The following is a 21,157-nucleotide window of genomic DNA, read 5'->3' on the forward strand; positions in this document are numbered from 1 at the left end:
CTGAGAGGGCATTTCAAGTTTGGCGGTGTAGTTAGTCATGGTATCAACCCCTCTTTTCCTAAAGGTACTAGCCACGGACACTTGAACCTGGTCCTTTGTGTTCTTGGCCTTCAAATTCACTCCATACTTCACATTGGCATCAAGGTTAAGCTTCTGAGGATCCATTGCGTACGTTAATGTAGTTACTGAGTTCCACTCTGGCCTCTGTTTGAAATTCAGCGAGCTGAAATATAATGAGAAATGCACATGTTGGGGCATGCAAATAATTACCGGGGTATATGACTGGGTCATAAATTTTTCCAAATGTTTTGTTTCGTTGTCTCAGGTTACAATATGCATTTTAAATTTTGATTCAACTTGATTCAATGTATAATACAGTGATTCCAATGTAACTGGAGAAAATATAAAGTTGTTATTTATCAAGAAATATGGAAAAAAAATGTTCATGGATAAGAGTAAACAGTGTATTGTAGCTTTTCCCTGGATTTTTAATTTTGAAATATTGTTTGACATTTATCCATCTACCATGTAAAATATGACGCTGATGTTATTTAAAACAGGTAATTTTAATCAAGCTTAGAAAACTGTAAAATGAACAAATGTACTGAATTATCACAGTTGAACTTTAAGTTTAGACGGCAAGACAACCTCATTTTTTTATAAGTTAACAGAATAAACAAGAGCTGTCTCCATCGGAAGACATATGTCCCCGAAAAACGCTTTTTTCTAAACCTAAACGTAGATTTCAAAACCTTAACGCGGACCCTAAGTTCAAGGTCAAAGTCAAAGTTGTCAAAATTTGTGTGCGTATGGAAAGGCCTTGTCCATATACACATGCATACCAAATATGAAGGTTATATCTGAAGCGACATTCTAGTAAAAGTTATAAGCATTTTTCGAAACCTAAACGCAAAAGTGCGACGGAAAGACAAACGGACAGTACGATCACTATATGCCCTCCTTCGGGTGCATACAAAATATAATCTCAAATACTACATGTTTAAAAGCAGCTTTTTATTCAACACCATTCAGTACTAGTAAAAGATACAACTTTGAGCTAAGGACACCCATAATGTATTTAAAATGCCTTTTATTTGAGTTTTTTTCTTCAGAATTGTGAAGTAAAGCAGCTAAATTATAACTAAAATTTCAGCTATGTGTGACCCTGACCTGTAACTAAGGTACACAGGTCTTACCTGTATGGTTATTATTTCTAAACATTTCTTGTTGAATGGTGAAGTCACAGTCATGAGAAGCAGCATGTTTTGACTTGACATGTACATGTGACCTTAACCTTTGAGCTAGGATGTGTTTTGTAATTTTACAATACTAATAATGAAGGAACATTTTGGACAGACACACAAACACGCGAGCACATTCACACACTCCGCCTTAGTGACAAATATAACTGATATAACTGCAAGCAGGTACGACAATCAATGTTCAACACCTACAGCAGTTGCATGTTCATCACTATTTAGTAGCATGTAGACAGAGGCATATCTTACCTTGATCCTTTGATAATCTGCTTGTTCTTCATGACGTTATTTATCAATCGGCCATCTACACTAATGGTGTCACTCCATTCCTTTTTCATGATTTCATATTGCAATACAACCTTCGTGTTGACATTCTTGTTGGCTCTGTTGTCATATTTCAACGCCAGCCTATTTTTCAGTTTTGGGCCGTTCAGAGTCGCTACAACCTCGTAACTGGAACTTTTCTTGGCAGTAATATATGCCTGAGTCATATTCACTGTAAATATATATTTCAACCAATACAATTTACCAAGAAAATTAACTGCATATTAAAAAAGAATGTAAAAAAAAAAGAGGATGTTAACAACTAAGCTGCCCTTAAAATGGCTTCATGCCCAAGTTTGTAGTATGAGGGTTTTAATGAGAGTTTTATCAACAGAGGAACTGGAAGAGGGTTTGATTAAGCCCTGGAAAACAAGAGGGCCATGATGGCCCTGTATCGCTCCACTGCTGAAAAAAAGGCTGAAACAAATATTCTCTGCACGTGCAAATACTTAAATATAGGCCCTATTTAAGCACATGTACACATTTGTGACCCCCTGGGCTGGGTCAAATTTAACCCCAGGGGCATAATTTGAGCAAACTTTGTAGAGGACTACTATATCTACATACTAAATGTGGTAGCCCTAGGTCCTAGAGTTAAGGACAAGAATATTTTCAAAGTTTTCACAAAATAAGCAAGATGTAAGTGTATATAATTTTCAATTTTGTGACCCGTGGGTCAGGGTCAAATTTGACCCAAAGGGCATAATTTGAACAAACTTGGTAGAGGACTATAAGATGTTACTGCAAACCAAATTTGGTAGCCATAGTCAGAATGGTTTTCGACAAGAAGATTTTTAAAGATTTCACAAAATAAGCGCTTTATAAGCGTTTATTCAATTTTGTGCCCCCCCCCCCCCCCAGGGCCGGGTCAGTTGACCCCAGAGGCATTATTTGAACAAGTTTGGTAGAGGTTTATTAGATGTCATTACATACCAAATTTGGAAGCCCTAGGCCCAATGATTATTGACAAGAAGTTTTTTAAGTTTTCACAAAATAGGCCCCATATAAGCGTATGTTCATTTTGCGACCACCCGGGCAGGGTCAAATTTGACCCAAGGGGCATAATTTCAACAAACTTGGTAAAGAACTATTAGATGTCACTACATACCAAATTTGGTAGTCCTATGCCTTATGGTTAAGGACAAGTAGAATTTTAAAGTTTCACAAAATAGGCACTATATAAGCATATAATCGATTTTGTGGCTCCCAGGGCAGGGTCAAGTTTGACCCCTGGGGCATAATTTGAACAAACGAAGTATAGGACTAAACAATGTCACTACATACCAAATTGTGTAGCTCTAGACCTAATGGTTATTGACAAGATATTTTTTTTAAGTTTTCACAAAATAGGCATTATATAAGCATATATTCAATTTTGTGACCCCAGGGGCAGGGTCAAATTTGATCCCAGGGATAAATTTGAACAAATTTGGTAGAGGACTATTAGATGTCACTACATACCAAATTTGATAGCCCTAGGCTGGATGGTTACGGACAAGAAGTTTTTGAAGTTTTCACAAAATACGCCTTATATAAGCATATGTTCAATTTCGTGACCCCCGGGGCAGGGCAAAATTTGACCCCAGGGATAAAATTTGAACAAATTTGGTAGAGGACTATTAGATGTCACTACATACCAAATTTGATAGCCCTAGGCCGGATGGTTATGGACAAAAAGATTTTTGAAGTTTTCACAAAATACGCCTAATATAAGCATATGTTCAATTTTGTGACCCCAGGGACAGGGTCAAATTTGACCCCAGGGATAAAATTTGAACAAACTTGGTAGAGGACTATGAGATGTCACTGCATACCAAATTTGATAGCCCTAGGCACGATGGTTATGGACAAGAAGTTTTTAAAGCTTTCACAAAATAGGCTCCATATAAGCGTATGTTCAATTTTGTGACCCCCGGGGCAGGGTCAAATTTCACCCAAGGGGCATAATTTGAACAAACTTGGTAGAGGGCTATAAGATGTCACTCCATACCCAATTTGGTAGCCCTAGGCCCAATGGTTATGGACGAAAAGATTTGTAAAGTTTTCACAAAATAGACCCTATATAAGCATATGTTTAATTTTGTGACCCCCGGGGCAGGGTCAAATTTGACCCCAGGGGCATAATTTGAACAAATTTGGTAGAGGACTATTGGATATCTCTACATACCAAATTTGATAGCTCCACGCCCAATTGTAATGGACTAGAAGATTTTGAAAGTTTTCACAAAATAGGCCTTATATAAGCAAATTTTCAATTTTGTGACCCCAGGGCAGGGTCATAGTTTGAACAAATTTGAAAGAGGTTCACCCCAGGATCATTCCTGAGAAATTTCATCAGAATTGAACCAGTAGTTTAGGAGAAGAAGATGTTTAAAGGAAAAGTTAACGCACGGACGCACGGACGCACACACAACTGACACAGGACCACGAAGAGGCCCGCTGGCCTTTGGCCAGTGGAGCTACAAATTAAGGCCTGTAATATTGATTCTGTTTAATGATTTAATCATAAACTAGACATACGTCCACAGATAACTAACATGCCCACATTCAACTTTTGTCTCAATAATCTAATGTCAAAAAACAAACTGAACCAAAAAAGTCATGTGTGCAAGTTCACATGTGGTAAATTTATGTTAAGTTTCAACATTCTAGCAGCAATCTTTTTAAAGTTACGCGGTTAACAAAAATCAGACTGAGAGAAAGGGACAGAGGGATGCAAATCTGTATTTGTGCCCCCAATGAAAGCTGGGGCGTAAATACATACTTAAGAAAATTAAATAGAATAACCTGATGGCATGATGGCATGAAAATGCTTAGAATTCTGATGTAAGAACATTATTTTCATAATGATTGTTATAATTGTAAAATCTTACTGCTGAATATGAATGGAATCTTAGTTATCTTTTCAAGCCTGGATTGAATCTTGAGGCTTTTGTCCAAGATGTACTCGATGTCAGCGTTGAATTCAACCAGTTCGTCAGTAGGTGTTCGGACATACACTCGTGGTTTGAATGCGTGACGAGATCGTATCTTCTTCACTTCTATATCTAGATTGGTCATCGCTTCAAACTGGTATCCAATCCCTTTGTCTGCATTCAACGTCAACTTCACTCCCTTCTGTTTGTCAGCGTTCATCAGTTGTGCTGAAAAATAGGACCTTCATGAAACAACACGTGTCACATGTTATTTCATGTTTCCAAAATATTCTTTTAAAAATACTGATATGTTGTGCAGAATTTTCCTTGCTATTTAAATGACTTACACAGCATAAAGTGTTCATTCCAAACAGCATAAAGTGTTCATTCCAATAAATACAGAATTAGGAAGCAACAAAGGCTTTATCAAAATAAATAAACAATGCATGTAGAATATCCTTGAAGACTTTCTGCAAAAATGCCAGATTGTGCCATGATTTTAACAACATAAAACCCTTTTCCACTCAGAAACGCACTTTGACACATTTGAAGACCTTTAGGAAATCAAATTAAAGTTTAGTCAGTCCTCAATATAATCAAGTTAGAAAGGCTTTTTTTCCAACCCTAAGATACTGATGAGTAGCAAACAGCATAAAACCTGAACGAGTTACTCGCAGGCTGTTCTGGTTTTATGCTGTTTGCACATAGCCTTTTTCACTTTGCTTCTAAGTGGGAAAGGGTTAATACAATATTCCCTGCAAATGGTTCTACTCATACTGCTTATGGAAGGCATGTCAAATGATCCACGCTCTGTGAAAACCAGGCTTAATGCATGTGTGTAAAGCGTTGTCCAAGATTAGCCTGTTCAGTCCACACAGGCTAATTAGGAAAAACACTTCGGCCTATAGAGTTGTTTTTTTAAAGAAGCTTCCTTTAAACAAAAAATTCCATACAGTTGAAATTTTCCATCCCTGCTTAGCCGATGCGGACTGCAGAAGCCTTTCGTGTATAAACATGCAATAAGCTTAGTTTTCACAGAGGGTGCCTAAAAAAAATTAAACCACGCATAGTTTTGCTTTCCTCAAGCATTCAGTAATATCTACTTCTTTCTGATAAAGCAGGTGCGATGACAAATCTTAAAAATTTATCATGGGTGATCAAAGCTCTGGTTTTAAATGCCTTCTAATTTGTAAATATTCAAATCTGAGCCTAGTTTGATCTTGAGAACTATCCTTGTCGTCGGGCCAAATACACATACAGACTGCAAACTCAACCTTCAATGTATGAGAAAGTAAACACATGCAGGTCTGCTAACCGGTGACATTTATTGGGCTCTCAGTGGCCCCAGTGATCTGCAGGTCCGAATCTACAGACTCCATATCCTTATATGTCACACTGCCCACTATCTGCAGGTTCTTCCAGTCCGGGATGGTGAGGTTCACTGTCGGCCTGTAGGTGGCGCTTTTGCCTTTCTGTTCTACATGAATCTTAGCATCCATTGTGTACACACGCGCACCGTTGTCAACATCCAGCTTGCCTACAATGCCTTTAACTGTCCCACTGTTCCACATCTGACCTATAATGGTATCATATTGATATTGTTATGTTACAGATAAACAAGAGGGCCTGAAAGGCCCAAAGTCGCTCACCTGAGATAACAAGATATTATTGGGACAAATCTTCTTACCAAGTTTCATTAAGATCAGAAAATAAATGTGGCCTCTAGAGTGTTAACAAGGTTTCAATATAGTCATATAAGGAAAAATGCCCCGCCCCCTGGCGGCCATGTTTTTCAACCAACTGGCATCATTTTCGAACTCGTCCAAGATATTATTGGGATAAATCTTCTGACCAAGTTTCATGAAGAATGGACAATAAATGTGGCCTCTAGAGTGTTAACAAAATTTTACTATAGCCATATATAGTCATATAAGGAAAAATGCCCCGCCCCATGGCAGACATGTTTTTCAAGGAAAGGTTACCATTTTTTTAATCATTTAAGATATCATTGAAACAAATCTTTTGAGCAAATTTCATGAAGATCGGAATATAATGTGGCCTCTAGAGTGTTAACAAGGTTTTACTATAGCCATAAAAGGAAAAATGCCCCGTCCCCTGGCGGCCATGTTTTTCAACCACCCAGCATCATTTTCGAACTTGTCCAAGATATTATTGGGATGAATCTTCTGACCAAGTTTCATGAAGATAGGACAATAAATGTGGCCTCTAGAGAGTTAACAAGATTTTGCTATAGCCATATATAGCCATATAAGGAAAAATGCCCCGCCCCTTGGCAGCCATGTTTTTCAAGCAAACGTTACCATTTTCGAACTCATCCAAGATATCATTAAAACCAATCTTCTGACCAAATTTCATGAAGATTGGACAATAAATGTGGCCTCTAGAGAGTGAACAAGGCAAATGTTGACGTCGCACAACTGACAACGCACAACGGACGCCGGACAAAAGGCGATCACAAAAGCTCACCATGAGCACGTTGTGCTCAGGTGAGCTAAAAATAATGTTTAATCTGAACTTGAAAATGAAAATATCATGCATTTTATTTGGCATTTCATACAATTGCCAGAACTTCTCAGTTATTGGGCAAACAGTACTTTTCAATGCATTCAATTGTACACATTAAAATCATTTAGTTGCATTTCTAATGAAATTACAATAAATATTAACATAATAATCTTATAATAAGGTTTTAATTTTGAAAAAAGTCAGTATAAAAAATGTGACAAGCTATTAAATGGCCAGAGCATTTATCTAATGTAGCAAACAAAAATGAATGTCAATTAAAAATATTAATTCGTGCAATAAATATCAAGACGTATGTACCTGTAAGTACAGCCTGTTTCCAGGGTGATATGAGGTTAGCTTCCAGAGAGTTGGCAGCCTTGTTGAGTGTCACGTCTACACCAACAGCGCGACTCTGAACCGACCCGGGCGTATCTGACATCAGTCTCAACAGGGTCATGTCTGGAGTCTGCAATGGAATACAGGTCATATCTTGAGACTGCAATAGAAAACAGGGTCATAACTGCAGTCTGCCATGGAAAACAGGGATATATCTGGAGTCTGCCATGGAAAACAGGGTCATAACTGCAGTCTGCAATGGAAAACAGGGCCATATCTGGAGTCTGCCTGGAGTCTGCCATGGAAAACAGGGATAAATCTGGGGTCTGCAATGGAATAAAGGGTCATATCTGGGGTCTCCAATGGAAAACAGGGATATATCTGGAGTCTGCAATGGAATACAGGGTCATATCTGGAGTCTGCAATGGAAAACAGGGCCATATCTGGAGTCTGCCATGGAAAACAGGGATATATCTGGAGTCTGCCATGGAAAACAGGGTCATAACTGCAGTCTGCAATGGAAAACAGGGCCATATATGTAGTCTGGCATAGAAAACAGGGATATATCTGGGGTCTCCAATGGAGAAGAGGGTCCCATCTGGAGTCTGCAATGGAAAACAGGGTCATAGAAAAGTTAATGCAAATTAAAAAATAAAGACAAACTAGTGCATGCACTATTTTCACATTGCAGTCCAATCGAAAATTTGCTCAAATTAAACCGTGTTATGAATGTTTGTATTGAATATAGTTTAATGAGCCTGTCTATGAGTTAATGAAACCATTTCAATAACACTATGGTATAAGTCTTTGCAAAAGTAGAAAATGTAAAGCTTAGAGTTTGACTCCATAAGTCATGAATATTCAACGGAAACCTTCAACAAGAAAAAAATTATCAGGAGTCTGCGATTTCAGTTCGTGTACTTTACCATGTTGATAATGGAACAATATTTTAGTGAAGTCTTCTTAAGTTCAAATTCTAAAGAAAAGAAAATTAAGTATATTAATAAGTTTCTACAACTTACTATAGTCTTGTAAAAGCAAATACCGGTAGATAACAGTGAATCATGCAATATAAATACTCTAAAACTCTACAAAAGCTCAGAGCGCACTGAAGTTTTAGGTTGTTTTAGTCATATAATATTGTGTATTTAAAAAGACATTAAAAAAATTGTGTCTTGCCTTAATAGACTTTGCCTCAAGCTTGTATCCATTGGGAAGGTCACGTTTGTTCATCACCAGACTAAACTCTGCAGGTCCATTCAAGGGGAAGCTGGGGATTTCCGAGCGGCCCTGATTGTCGGGCAGTGAGAGACTTGCACAGAACTGTACACCTGCAAAATCAGCATCCTAGCTCAATTTACCCATTTATGCCTACTGGACTCTCCCATCCTTCTAAATTGGATCAATTTATTTTCAAAATTAGGGATGTCTAGCATATTTATTTCTATATTTAGAATATTTCTAAAAGAAATTCCTTGAGGCAATTAGCGCAGACCCTGATGAGACGCCGCATCATGCGGCATCTCATCTGGGTCTACGCTGTTTGCCAAGGCCTTTTTTCTAGAGGCTAGGCATAAATGGGTTTATAATGTTGGTAAACCTAATGTGAATAAACAAATCAGATGCGTCATCGGTAAATGGGTTTAATGCCATATGCAGCCAACATATCTCCAGACCAGCCTGCACATTGGCTTAGTCTTCAGGTGCTTCCTTGACAGCTATCAAGATACACAAGGTTTCTTGGTCTCATTAGTGGATAGGATAGTTCCGGTCAAGACTGCAAAAGTGCACAGGCTGGTCCCAAGCTATGCTGGCCGTATATGGCTTAAGACCCATTTTAGCAAAAATTTGTAAGAAGCATTAAGAAATCAAGGTTTATGTGCATCAGATACTAGTAATTGATTTATGTTACATTATAACAAGAGGGCCAAGATGGCCCTAGTTCGCTCACCTGAGAGGAGTCGGTTTATTCAATCTTTACCAAATGTCAAACTTTACCTAGTTATTGTCCAGACAAACATCCTGGTCAAGTTTCATCATTATTGAACCAAAACACTGGCGTATGGAGTGTTTTTGTTTTTGTAAGATTTGACCTGGTTACCTATATTTTGAGTTGACACCCCTTACCAAACATCAAAATTTGCTAACAAAAATAACAAGGGCTGTTTGTAAAACATGCATGCCCCCAATATGGGCTGTCAGTTGTAGTGGCAGCCATTGTGTGAATACATTTTTTGTCACTGTGACCTTGACCTTTAACCTAGTGACCTGAAAATCAATAGGTGTACAATGCCATTTGGCGTGCATCATCTTCTTATCTACATATATACTCATACCAAGTTTCAATGAAATCCGCCAAAGCACTTCCAGGTTATCATCTGGAAACCATTTTACTGTTTCGAGTCACTGTGACCATGACCTTTGACCTAGTGACCTGAAAATCAATAGGGGTCATCTGCCAGTCATGATCAATGTACCTATGAAGTTTTATGAACCTAGGTTTAAGCATTCTTGAGTTATCATCCGGAAACCATTTTACTGTGTCGAGTCACCATGACCTTGACCTTTGACTTAGTGACATGAAAATCAATAGGGGTCATCTGCGAGTCATGATCAATGTACCTATGAAGTTTCATGATCCTAGGCGTAAGCGATCTTGAGTTATCATCCGGAAACCATTTGGTGGACAGACCGACGGACGGACTGACAGACCGACCGACATGTGCAAAACAATTTTCCCCGTCTTCTTCGAAGGGGGGCATAAATATTATGACCAAGATTCATAAAATCTGAAACAAAATTGTGAACTCTAGAGTGTTAACAAGGATTTTGTATAATATAATGAAAATTTGAACAATCTGAGGGAAATAATTATGGCATTAATAAATTGATTTTGCTCATAATTAAACTTGACGGAGATCTTTCAGCAACTGTGATAAAGAATGCTTGAGAAATGTGAATGCTAGAGTGTTTACAAACCAAATGTGGACAGACGGACAGCGGACAAAGACCAATCCTAAAACCTCACCTGAGCAATCAGGTGAGCTAAAAAGTGTGTTTCACCTATCTGAGCCATTTTCCAACTTGTCCAAGAAATCAATAAAACCAATGTATTGACTAAGTTTCACGATGATTAGGCAAAAAATGTTACTTCTATAGTGTTTGATCACAAGGTTTCTCTATAGTCACATAAGGAAAACTGCCCTACCTCCCTGGCGGTCATATTTTTTTAGTGATCGTAACATTTGCAAACTCATCTGAGATATATATAAAACCAATCTGTTCACCAAGTTTCATGATGATTGGGCAAATAATGTGAGCTCTAGAGTGTTCACAAGCTTTTTTTACTATATAAATATAAGAAAACTACCAACCCCGGCAGCCATGTTATTTAACTGACCAGAACCATTTTCGAACTCAACTCTTGTATCAACAAAACAAATGTTCTGACCAAATTTCATGAACATTGGGCCAAAAATGTGACTTCTAGAGTTTTCGCATGTTTTCACTCTATACATATAGAGAAAAATGCCCCGCCCACTGGCGGCCATGTTTTTTCACTGATCTGGACCATTTTCAAACTCGTCCGAGACATCAATAAAACCAATGTTTTGACCAACTTTCATGAGGATTGGGCTAAAATTGTGACTTCTAGAGTGTTTACAAGGTTTCTCTATAGCCAAATAAGGAAAACTGCCCCGCCAACTGGCGGCCATGTTTTTCATCTGACCAAAACCACTTTTGAACTCAACCAACATATCATTAAGGCAACATTTTGACCACATTTCATGAAAATTGGCCAAAAATGTGACTTCTAGAGTGTTAACATGTTTTCACAATATACATATACAGAAAAATGCCCCGTCCACTGGCGGCCATGTTTTTCACCGATCTGGACCATTTTTGAACTCGTCCGAGATATCAATAAATCCAATGTTTTGACCAACTTTCATGATGATTGGGCAAAAATTGTGACTTCTAGAGTGTTTACAAGGTTTCTCTATAGCCAAATAAGGAAAACTGCCCTGCCCACTGGTGGCCATGTTTTTCAACGGACCGGAACCACTTTTGAACTCAACCAACATATCATTAAGGCAAACATTTTGATACAGTAACATGAGGATTGGGAATGAAATGTGACTTTTACAGTATTTACAAGGTTTTTCTTTTTTTTTGACCCAGTGACCTAGTTTTTGACCCAGCATGACCCAGTTTTGAACTCAATCGAGATATTATTGGGACAAATCTTCTGACCAAGTTTCATGAAGATCGGAAATAAATGTGGCCTCTAGAGTGTTTACGAACAAATGTGGACGGACAGACGACGGACAAAGACCGATCACAAAAGCTCACCTGAGCAATCAGGTGAGCTTAAAAAGGCATAGCATGAGGTAAACAAATGATTTGTCAGCTGTACCTGTCCACTGTGTAACCTGCTCTCCAGTGCAGTATGACTTGTCATTTGCCTTGGAGGCAGCCATGTCCATCTTCTTCTGTACACCATCATACACCATGAACAGCTTGCTCCTGTAGAGAGAAACACACTATTATCACACCATGAACTTTGTCCCTAAAGGGGAGAGGGTGTGCAGTGGCCCACTGAGCTCAGCCACGAGAGGTTTGGACCTGACAGCAATGCTCCTGGGTTCAAGTCTCAGATTAGCTGCATAATTTTCTAACTGGGAAATTCAGCATCCAATGTGGGAAAGTAGTATTACATTACCAGGTATACACTTTCCAGGCCCATAGATAGAGGTAATATTAGTTACACTGTTGGTAACTGATGGTGTATGGGATATACAACCTCAGTAATTTCATACCATACAAGAGCAAAGTTGAGTATGGTAACTATGAAAGTACTGAGGGTGTTGCTAACTGTGAATTACTAACTGTGTAACGATTAAATCCACAATCAGTTACCAACTGTACAACGATAAAATCTCAACAGACTACCGACTACTTGATTACTCGGGGTGTATGGCAGTCACTCGGGTTGTATGGAAAAGACACCATGGGCACGTGCCTGCTCTAGGTCATTTTTGTAGGAGGCAAGATATTAGAAAAATGTTCTACAAGGAGATGCGTAGCCATGAGTGAAATATAATATCAAATTACCTCTGGTAACATAAATTAGTTTATCATACACCTCAAGCAATACATTATCAGTCTGTTTATTTTATGCTTTAGTTTAATAAATAAGTACCACAGAGAACCTAGAATCTGAAGCTTGTGCATTAACAAAATCATAAAACAACATCATACAATTTTCAAAAAATTTTTTTTATGAGTATGATGGTAAGAAAGTGTAAATAGTGCTTCTTCTTAACTAAATAAGAGTTGTGATTATATTGTTAATGGTTTTTTTGTAATGACATGTGTATGGATATTCTTTATCTAATTAAATTTGACAACAAAATTTATTGACATTGGCAGACTGATGTTATTGAAAAAAAACTTATTTCTTTAAATATTCTCACTGAGTGAATGAAATGCTACAAATCTTCTCACCTGCATTTACATTATAAATTTATGTATTGGATATTATTTTTCGTGTACCACTAACAATATTTATAAAATTAAGAGATTTTGCATTTTGTAAAATATTTTCAGAGATTTCTAATTTATTTTGTACACTACCGTAATTACTCTATGTTTTCGGACACTCTAAGTTTTCGGACACCCCCTTTTTTAGCAAAAATAACTATTTTTCATGACTCTTAATTTTCGGACACACGATTTTTCGTCCATTATTTATGTCTCTAAGTTTTCGGACAGAATATTTTACAGCAATATTTTACTAAATTTCGGTCCTGTTTTCGATATCTTATGACACTTCGATCATGGGGTTTTACAACCAGATTAACATCATAAAACATGGAAGGTGCATGCCTGAGGGCAACAGACCATTACATTGCGTTATTGGGTAAATAACCTTGTAAACCGGTATTAAACAATAGTTTCGCCCGATAGCATAAGCGTTATGACACTTACCAGGGGCAGTACCGATTAACAGTTCAATTATCTACCGCAATGGTCCTACCCCTTCTAAGTAAAATAACTGTGACAAATACTAAACGCTTCAAAGTGTGATGCACCCTATTGCAAGTTTTACGAACAATGGAAGGTGTTAGAAAACAACTATCTGTAATGAACAAACAAAGAATTCATAGTTTGCTTTTTTTTGCGTTAATTACAGGTTCATACTAGCGTGTATTGGTACGGCACATTCTCATCTTTGAACTCGTTGGTCAAAGTACAACCTTGTAGTAACTTTCTGTCAAATAAATTAAGCATTTAAAATTATTTAAAATGCAGTGCAAATATATATATAACTGTAATTTATACTATACGGCATGGTATTTTACAAGCGCATGCTATTACCGGTAGTCGTTGATACAATTGACGCTATTTTCGGACACTTCAATTTTCGACTCTAAGTTTTCGGACACCTGCATTTTGTGAATATTTTTCATATCTATGTTTTCGGACGCAAAAAGAATTATTTATTTTTAAGTGTCCGAAAGCATAGAGTAATTACGGTATGTAAAGTTCAGCTAAAATCTTACGAGGCAGTGATGATCTCATTCTTCTCCTTGGTGATATCAAATGAGAGGTCAAACACGTCTGATCCAGTCAGCTGAATGCGTCCCTTGGCACCCATGCTTGTGAACAGAGTTGACACCATCTGCAGGCCACCCCTGGTAACCATGGCATCAACCGTCATACTGGACTCCAGCACCACAGAGCCACTGAAATATGACAGACTTTCTAATTAACCCTTCACCACTTGGATATGCAAACTCTAATAACTCTAAAATACTTATGAGTAGCAAACAGCATAATAACTGAACATGCTGCAAGTTACTTGCAGGCTGTTCTTTTTTTCTGCTGTTTGCATATGGCCATTTTCACTTCTCTTCTTAGTGGGAAAGGTTATCTGGTGTCAACAAAATATTTTATGACTTTCTTATTATCTATCTTGTAAATTAAGAGCAAATTTTCAATTTCTGACTAGTTTTCTTACATCCTGATATCTGCATATTCAAAAGCATCTTAATTTATACCAATGATTTTAGCAGGAGTAAAGATTGTGTAATCTATGACCTTGGATAAAAGGTTTCATTAAATTATAAGTGTGTAATCTATCCTGTAATTACTTCACAAAGTGGCCTTCAATTAGTTTGCATCCTATTACCTTGGTTAAAACTTGCCTTCAATTAGTGTGTAACCTTTAACCTTAGTGCAAAGTTTCCTTAAAAAAGTTTGTATCATATTATCTTGGTGCAAAGTTTGCCTTTAATATGTGTGTAACCTATAACCTTGGTTCAAAGTTGCCTTCTATCAGAACCCCACTCTTAGGATCCTTGATGTCCACAGTACCATCCACATTCAGAGCAACAGTTGTGGACCCATTCACAGTCAGACGTAACGGCAGACCAATCACTGTCGGAATAGTGTACGAACTGTCAATGAACATTGTGTTCTTCGTGATAGAGAAGTCTTGCATCTTGTTTTTAGCCAGCTTGTCAATGATTTTCAGAACGTCTGCTTGCATTGTGTCTTCTTCCACACCATTGTTGGCTCCATACATGTTGTACGAGAGTTCGTTACCAAACATCCTCATGAAGAAAGCTCCCCGCAGTTGGTTCTGCTTTTTCTGGGCCTTTAACGTAAAATAAATAAAACTGTGGTTCCATTTTATTCATAGGAATACATTTTGTTTTTATAAAGTTAATAAACCCTTAAAAAAATTGGAATGTGTCAAAGACACTGATGCCCCCACTACAGAAGCTTTGACACAGATATATTCTAAAGTTGACAAAAACTCTTAAGTCCTTACTTTAAAAGCATCTGCACGCTAAGGTCATTGACCTTCAAAAGTTTTAGCTCAATCTGCCAAGTAGTTAAAGAGAATTTATATAATACAACATTTAGGGACTATAAACTAGTATTCTGTAGTGAAAGTTGAGGCCAGATCCACCCAAGAGTTAAAGAGGAGTCAAAAACACATGCTTCTGTACGTCAGACGGACAGAGAAGCACAATGCCTAATGCCTTGTAACCAATAATACACCCAACTATTGGGGAATGTTTTTAAACTCTTTGTAAAGTTTTAAAGTGACCCACATTTTGTTGCCAAGTATTAAACCTAAGGTCATGAAAAAACATGCTTGAAGAGGATCGCAATACCGTGTTTCATACCAAATATTAAACCTCAGGAATATCATAGGGAATTTATTTCCCTTGTGACACCCAGGATGAGGCAGGTGTTACCCATGGGGTATAATTTGAAAAAAAACACTCAGTAGTGAACTATGAAATATTACTTAAGTTTTCAGAGAAAATACACTTCATTTAATAGCATATATTTATAATCATGATGTAATGCAAAGTCTAAGTTGAAAAGATTCATAATGTTTGTTATCATAAATGTTGTACAATTAAAAATAACATAAATAAATAAACATGTACACTTCCTATCATTACAGGAACTATACATGCAAGTATGCCATTGAATAGACAATCCCAGAAATCGATACCTCCCGGATTACCCGCCCCTGAATACTCTCGCGCGCCTCCAAAACGGTACTGAAGAAATAAACATGGACCTATATATGTGTGTATAGGTCCCTACGCAAAACAAGGAAGCGAAAACGGGTTTATCAAATATATTTGAGGATTTAAAGAGTTTCTGTTATCGATCTGACAACCACATAATAGTTTGTGTTTTTTTTTTATTTATTCAAATTACGTAATTAGTAGAAATAAGGTTCATCTGCATTCGTTTAAGAGTAATAACACACAGCATGGACATGGACCTATTTGTGTAGGTCCCTGGCATGAATAAGGTCTTGATTGTCATTTAACATGTTATTTAAAGGTGACGTGTGATATCTTATCTAAATTTGGTATCAACACATGTGCAGACATGTGGTGTCACGGGCAAACCCATAAACGCTTTTATTCCATACTTGGAACATCGCCTCCCATTGAGCAAATTAGTTCGCGCCTTTATCGCTGATGTTCTTTTCAAGAGATGTATGTTGCTGTCATTTATAATCAGTAATTAAAGACAAATAAATCACTTATTTTGTGCGTGTTTTTATTTTTTAAGCGTAAATTTAGACCGTTTTACGAACATTTAATAAAGACATACGTTTAGGAAATCTTGAAAACACAATTGGAACTATTTAAGTTAATTTAAGGCTCATTATTTTTCATGTTGAACATTTCAACCGTGAATTAAGATGTTATTAAGAAAATTTAATAATATTTCAGGCAACATGTAAAACGTTATTTAAATAATAATATAAGAAAGTTGTAGACAAAAGCTGATATGTCCTTTTCAATAAAAAAGTATGACATATCCTGACATCTTACACAGTTTTGCAAGCGAATAACTCCGATACTTGTTCATTTAAATCACAAAATTCATTTCTGGCTAGTTATTTTTGTATTAGCTTGAGAGCGATTTTTAAATAAAAGATTGCTAAAAACCACTTTAGTTTTAGACTAAACTAGATACATAATTTTAATATAAACAAAATCTCTACCTGAAAATCTTACAGAGTTTCGATAACAAAGATTTACGAAACAATTTTAGAATCACAAACTTCATTTCGGCTATAGATTTGTATATAACCTTTAAAATGACACAAGGGAAATATTAATAGCGAAATGGTAACTGTTTAGACAAACAAAGAGCTGTATTATTCAATTAAAGAAGTCGCCCTAAGTCTTTAATCTTACAACGTTTCTTAATGAATATCTCCGGAAAGTATGGAAAGTACGACATTTAATAAGAAATAATATAGGCTTAAACAAAGGCAGATACCAATTTAATTGTCTACATCGATCTTAAATCTATCTAATTAATATCAAAGATCTATCCAAAAAATATGGTCTGAATGGATGTTTCCAATCTTTATATTTTGATAGATCTTTGTTAATATCTCCGGCACTATTTACGCTAAAATCACAACAATTACTTCACGCTTTAGATATTTCTATACCTTTATAATTATGCTTGAATTATTTTATTCCATAAAGAAATATTAAATTTTATACAAAGGCATTATGCTGAAAGGTATGCTTAAAAATGCCAATTCGGCCTTAAACATTACGTGTTGTCACTGAATATTGTTGCAAAGACACATTTTATGAATCTATCTTGTATATTTTTAATTTAAATGATATTGATTTACGATGTGATACATATCGACACTTGGTTTCATGTTTCACTTGTTTTCAATCCTAATGTGCGAAGTCATAAAGTACTGTTTATTGGAATAAAGCGGGTGTACACTATGATAACGTTGTCATCTGTCAAATTCTTCAGTACCGTTTTTAATCGCGGGTTACGTAATAGCCAATATGGCGGCGCCCATATTATCGATTCTGGGATTGTCTATAGACCTGTGGAGAAGTTTGTGTCTACAGACTATCTGCTGGACTGACAGTGACAGACTTCCTTACAGACAGAAACTTCCTTGGTGGTTCCAGTATCCTCCTCCTTTTACTTCCTTGAGAGGGTTATAATAATATGAGGGTTGTATAGATCTTTGAAAATACGGAACACACAGATTTTAATAAAGTCTATATAGGACAAACACTTGATTGCATTCAGTATTGAACTGAAAACTTTCCTCCATAATGAATAATGAAAAATCACTTTTCACACAAAACACACTGTTATTACCTGTGATCGAATGTCTTTGATCTTTTTCCGGCTGAGGCTAGCATGGCTGGGATCTGGGTCTGGGATGTCGTTAGCGCTCTTGCCAGGCCCCAGGTAAGTCTCAAGTAGAGTCTCCAAACCCTCGACACGGCCCCCAAGTTCCAGAAGGTTCAATGGTGCACCAAACAAAGTTGTTGTTAGGTTGAGGCTTGCTGACCGGGGCACGAATGAGTTGCTTGACCATAGTAGGTTGCTGTCCACCTTTATGACACAAGAACTTCATTATTCACATGGAAAGTAAACTATCCTATCTATGACGATGATGATGATGATGCTGATGATTATGATGCTGCTGCTGCTGCTGCTGCTGCTGGTGATGATGATGATGATGATGATGATGATGATGATGATGATGATGATGATGATGATGATGATGATGATGATGATGATGATGATGATGATGATGATGGTGGTGGTGGTGGTGGTGGTGGTGGTGGTGGTGATGATGATGGTTGTGATGAAGGTGGTTATGATGATGGTTGTGATGATGGTTATCACAACCATCATCATCACCACCATCATCATCAACAGCAACAACAACAATAACATTAGAACCATCTGCACCATTAATATTACTACTTTCTTCTGAATTGTTAATCATATATGAAAACAAGAGGGCCTGAAAGGTCCAAAGTCGCTCACCTGAGATAACAAGATATTATTGGGACAAATCTTCTGACCACGTTTCATGAAGATCGGAAAATAAATGTGGCCTCTAGAGTGTTAGCAAGGTTTTACTCTACAGGGCTCAACATTAACCGAAATACCAACTTGCCCTACCAGGCAAGTACTTAGAAACTCTACCCTGAACATAAAGCCATTTGCCCAAACATGAAATATCACATTAACTGTTAACCTCATATTTTTTTAAAAAGATCAAAATGATACACCACACAACCTTTTTTATTTTTGCACATTTAACAAAATGATTACAGAAATTAAAGTCTAAATTAAATGCTTTGTTCTTTTTTGCACTTGCCTGGGCGGACAACTAGATTATAAAGTAACTTGCCTGAACCCAACTTTTACTTGCCAGGGGCAATAGGACACCCGTTAATGTTGAGCCCTGCTATAGCCATATAAGGAAAAATGCCCCGCTCCTTGGACGCCATGTTTTTCAAGAAAACATAATTATTTTCAAACTCATCCAAGATATCATTGAGACCAATCTTCTGACCAAATTTCATGAAGATTGGACAATAAATGTGGCCTCTAGAGTGTTAACAAGAGATTGTCACAGTAGTGCCAAATCCCCGCCGAAATGTGTTTGCTTGTATAACAACATTTGTTTTAGAGAGTAGAATAATATTTGTAAAAACAAATAAAGGGAGATAATTCATTACGCTTCGGACAAAAATTTACTTTGAAAATAAATAAAGGGATATAATTCAAACACTAAGGTAGATAGAGTTATGTTTCTTAGTCACTGCACTTCTCCTACTTGCCATCTGTTTAAGTTTCAAGTAAATCCCTTCAGTAGATTTAGAGTTATGCTCCGGACAAAAATTTACTTTAAAATTATATAAAAGGTGGAGATAATTCAAATACTAAGGTAGATAGAGTTATGGTTCTTGGTCACTGCACTTCTCCTAGTTGCCATATGTTTATATTTCAAGTTTCAAGTAAATCCCTTTAGTACATTGAGAGTTATGCTCCGGAAAAAAATTACTTTTAAGTTATATAAAAGGGAAGATAATTCAAAAACTAAGGTAGATAGAGTTATGGTTCTTAGTCACTGCACTTTTCCTACTTGCCATCTGTTTATATTTCAAGTTTCAAATAAATCCCTCCAGTAGATTTAGAGTTATGCTCCGGACAAAAATTTACTTTTAAATTATATAAAAGGGGAGATTATTCAAAAACTAAGGTATATAGAGTTATGTTTCTTGGTCACTGCACTTCTCCTAGTTGTCATCTGTTTATATTTCAAGTTTCAAGTAAATCCCTTCAGTAGATTTAGAGTTATGCTACGGACAAAAATGTACTTTAAAATTATATAAAAGGGGGGATAATTCAAAAACTAAGGTAGATAGAGTTGTGGTTCTTGGTCACTGCACTTCTCCTAGCTACTATCTGTTTATATTTCAAGTTTCAAGTAAATCCCTTTAGTAGATTAAGAGTTATGCTCCGGACAAAAATTTACTTTAAAATCATATAAAAGGGGAGATAATTAAAAAACTAAGGTAGATAGAGTTGTGGTTCTTTGTCACTGCACTTCTCCTATTTGCCATCTGTTTATATTTCAAGTTTCATGTAAATCCCTTTAGTATATTTAGAGTTATGCTCCGGACAAAAATTTACTTTAAAGTTAAATAAAAGGGGAGATAATTCAAAAACTAAGGTAGATAGAGTTATGGTTCTTGGTCACTGCACTTCTCCTAGTTGCCATCTGTTAATATTCTAAGTTTAAAGTAAATCCATTCAATAGATTTGGAGTTATGCTCCGGACAAAGTTTCAGCCGGACGGACAAACGGACAGACAGACGGACAGGACCAATTACTATATCCCCTCCGAAAAAAAAATTGGCGGGGATAACAAGGTTTTACTAAAGCCATATATAGGCATATAAAGAAAAATGCCCCGCCCCTGGTGGCCATGTTTTTGAAGCAACCAAAACCATTTTCAAACTCATCCAAGATATCATTGGGACAAATCTTTTGACCAAGTTTCATGATGATGGGAAAATAAATGTGACCTCTAGAGTGTTAACAAGGTTTTACTATAGCCATATATGGAAAAATGCCCCGTCCCTTGGCAGCCATGTTTTTCAAGCAAACACTACCATTTTCTTACTCATCCAAGATATCATTGGGAAAAATCTTCTGACCAAGTTTCATGAAGATTGGAAAATAAATGTGGCCTCTAGAGTGTTAACAAGGTTTTACTAAAGCCAAATAAGGAAAAATGCCCCGCCCCCTGGTGGCCATGTTTTTCAACCAGCCAGCATCATTTTCGAACTCGTCCAAGATATAATTGGGATGAATCTTCTGAATAAGTTTCATGAAGATCAGACAATAAATGTGGCCTCTAGAGTGTAAACAAGATTTTACTATAGCCAT

At 36.8% G+C, this 21,157-nt stretch overlaps 1 protein-coding gene across 1 annotated transcript in view; it reads right to left on the reverse strand.

Moving 5' to 3' along the window:
* LOC127877753 (uncharacterized) overlaps nucleotides 1-21,157 on the reverse strand; it is a 42,067-nt gene that overhangs the window by 3,190 nt on the left and 17,720 nt on the right. Inside the window, exons 13-22 of the mRNA XM_052423961.1 lie at nucleotides 18,059-18,298; nucleotides 14,680-15,023; nucleotides 13,927-14,109; nucleotides 11,778-11,887; nucleotides 8,540-8,691; nucleotides 7,343-7,490; nucleotides 5,814-6,074; nucleotides 4,457-4,726; nucleotides 1,509-1,755; nucleotides 1-223 (exon numbers count right to left, since the gene is read on the reverse strand). Of these exons, the coding sequence (XP_052279921.1) occupies nucleotides 1-223; nucleotides 1,509-1,755; nucleotides 4,457-4,726; nucleotides 5,814-6,074; nucleotides 7,343-7,490; nucleotides 8,540-8,691; nucleotides 11,778-11,887; nucleotides 13,927-14,109; nucleotides 14,680-15,023; nucleotides 18,059-18,298 (2,178 nt within the window). The remainder of the gene's footprint in view (nucleotides 224-1,508; nucleotides 1,756-4,456; nucleotides 4,727-5,813; nucleotides 6,075-7,342; nucleotides 7,491-8,539; nucleotides 8,692-11,777; nucleotides 11,888-13,926; nucleotides 14,110-14,679; nucleotides 15,024-18,058; nucleotides 18,299-21,157) is intronic.

The sequence above is a fragment of the Dreissena polymorpha genome, chromosome 4 (assembly GCF_020536995.1).
Source record: "Dreissena polymorpha isolate Duluth1 chromosome 4, UMN_Dpol_1.0, whole genome shotgun sequence".
Classification (NCBI taxonomy): domain Eukaryota; kingdom Metazoa; phylum Mollusca; class Bivalvia; order Myida; family Dreissenidae; genus Dreissena; species Dreissena polymorpha.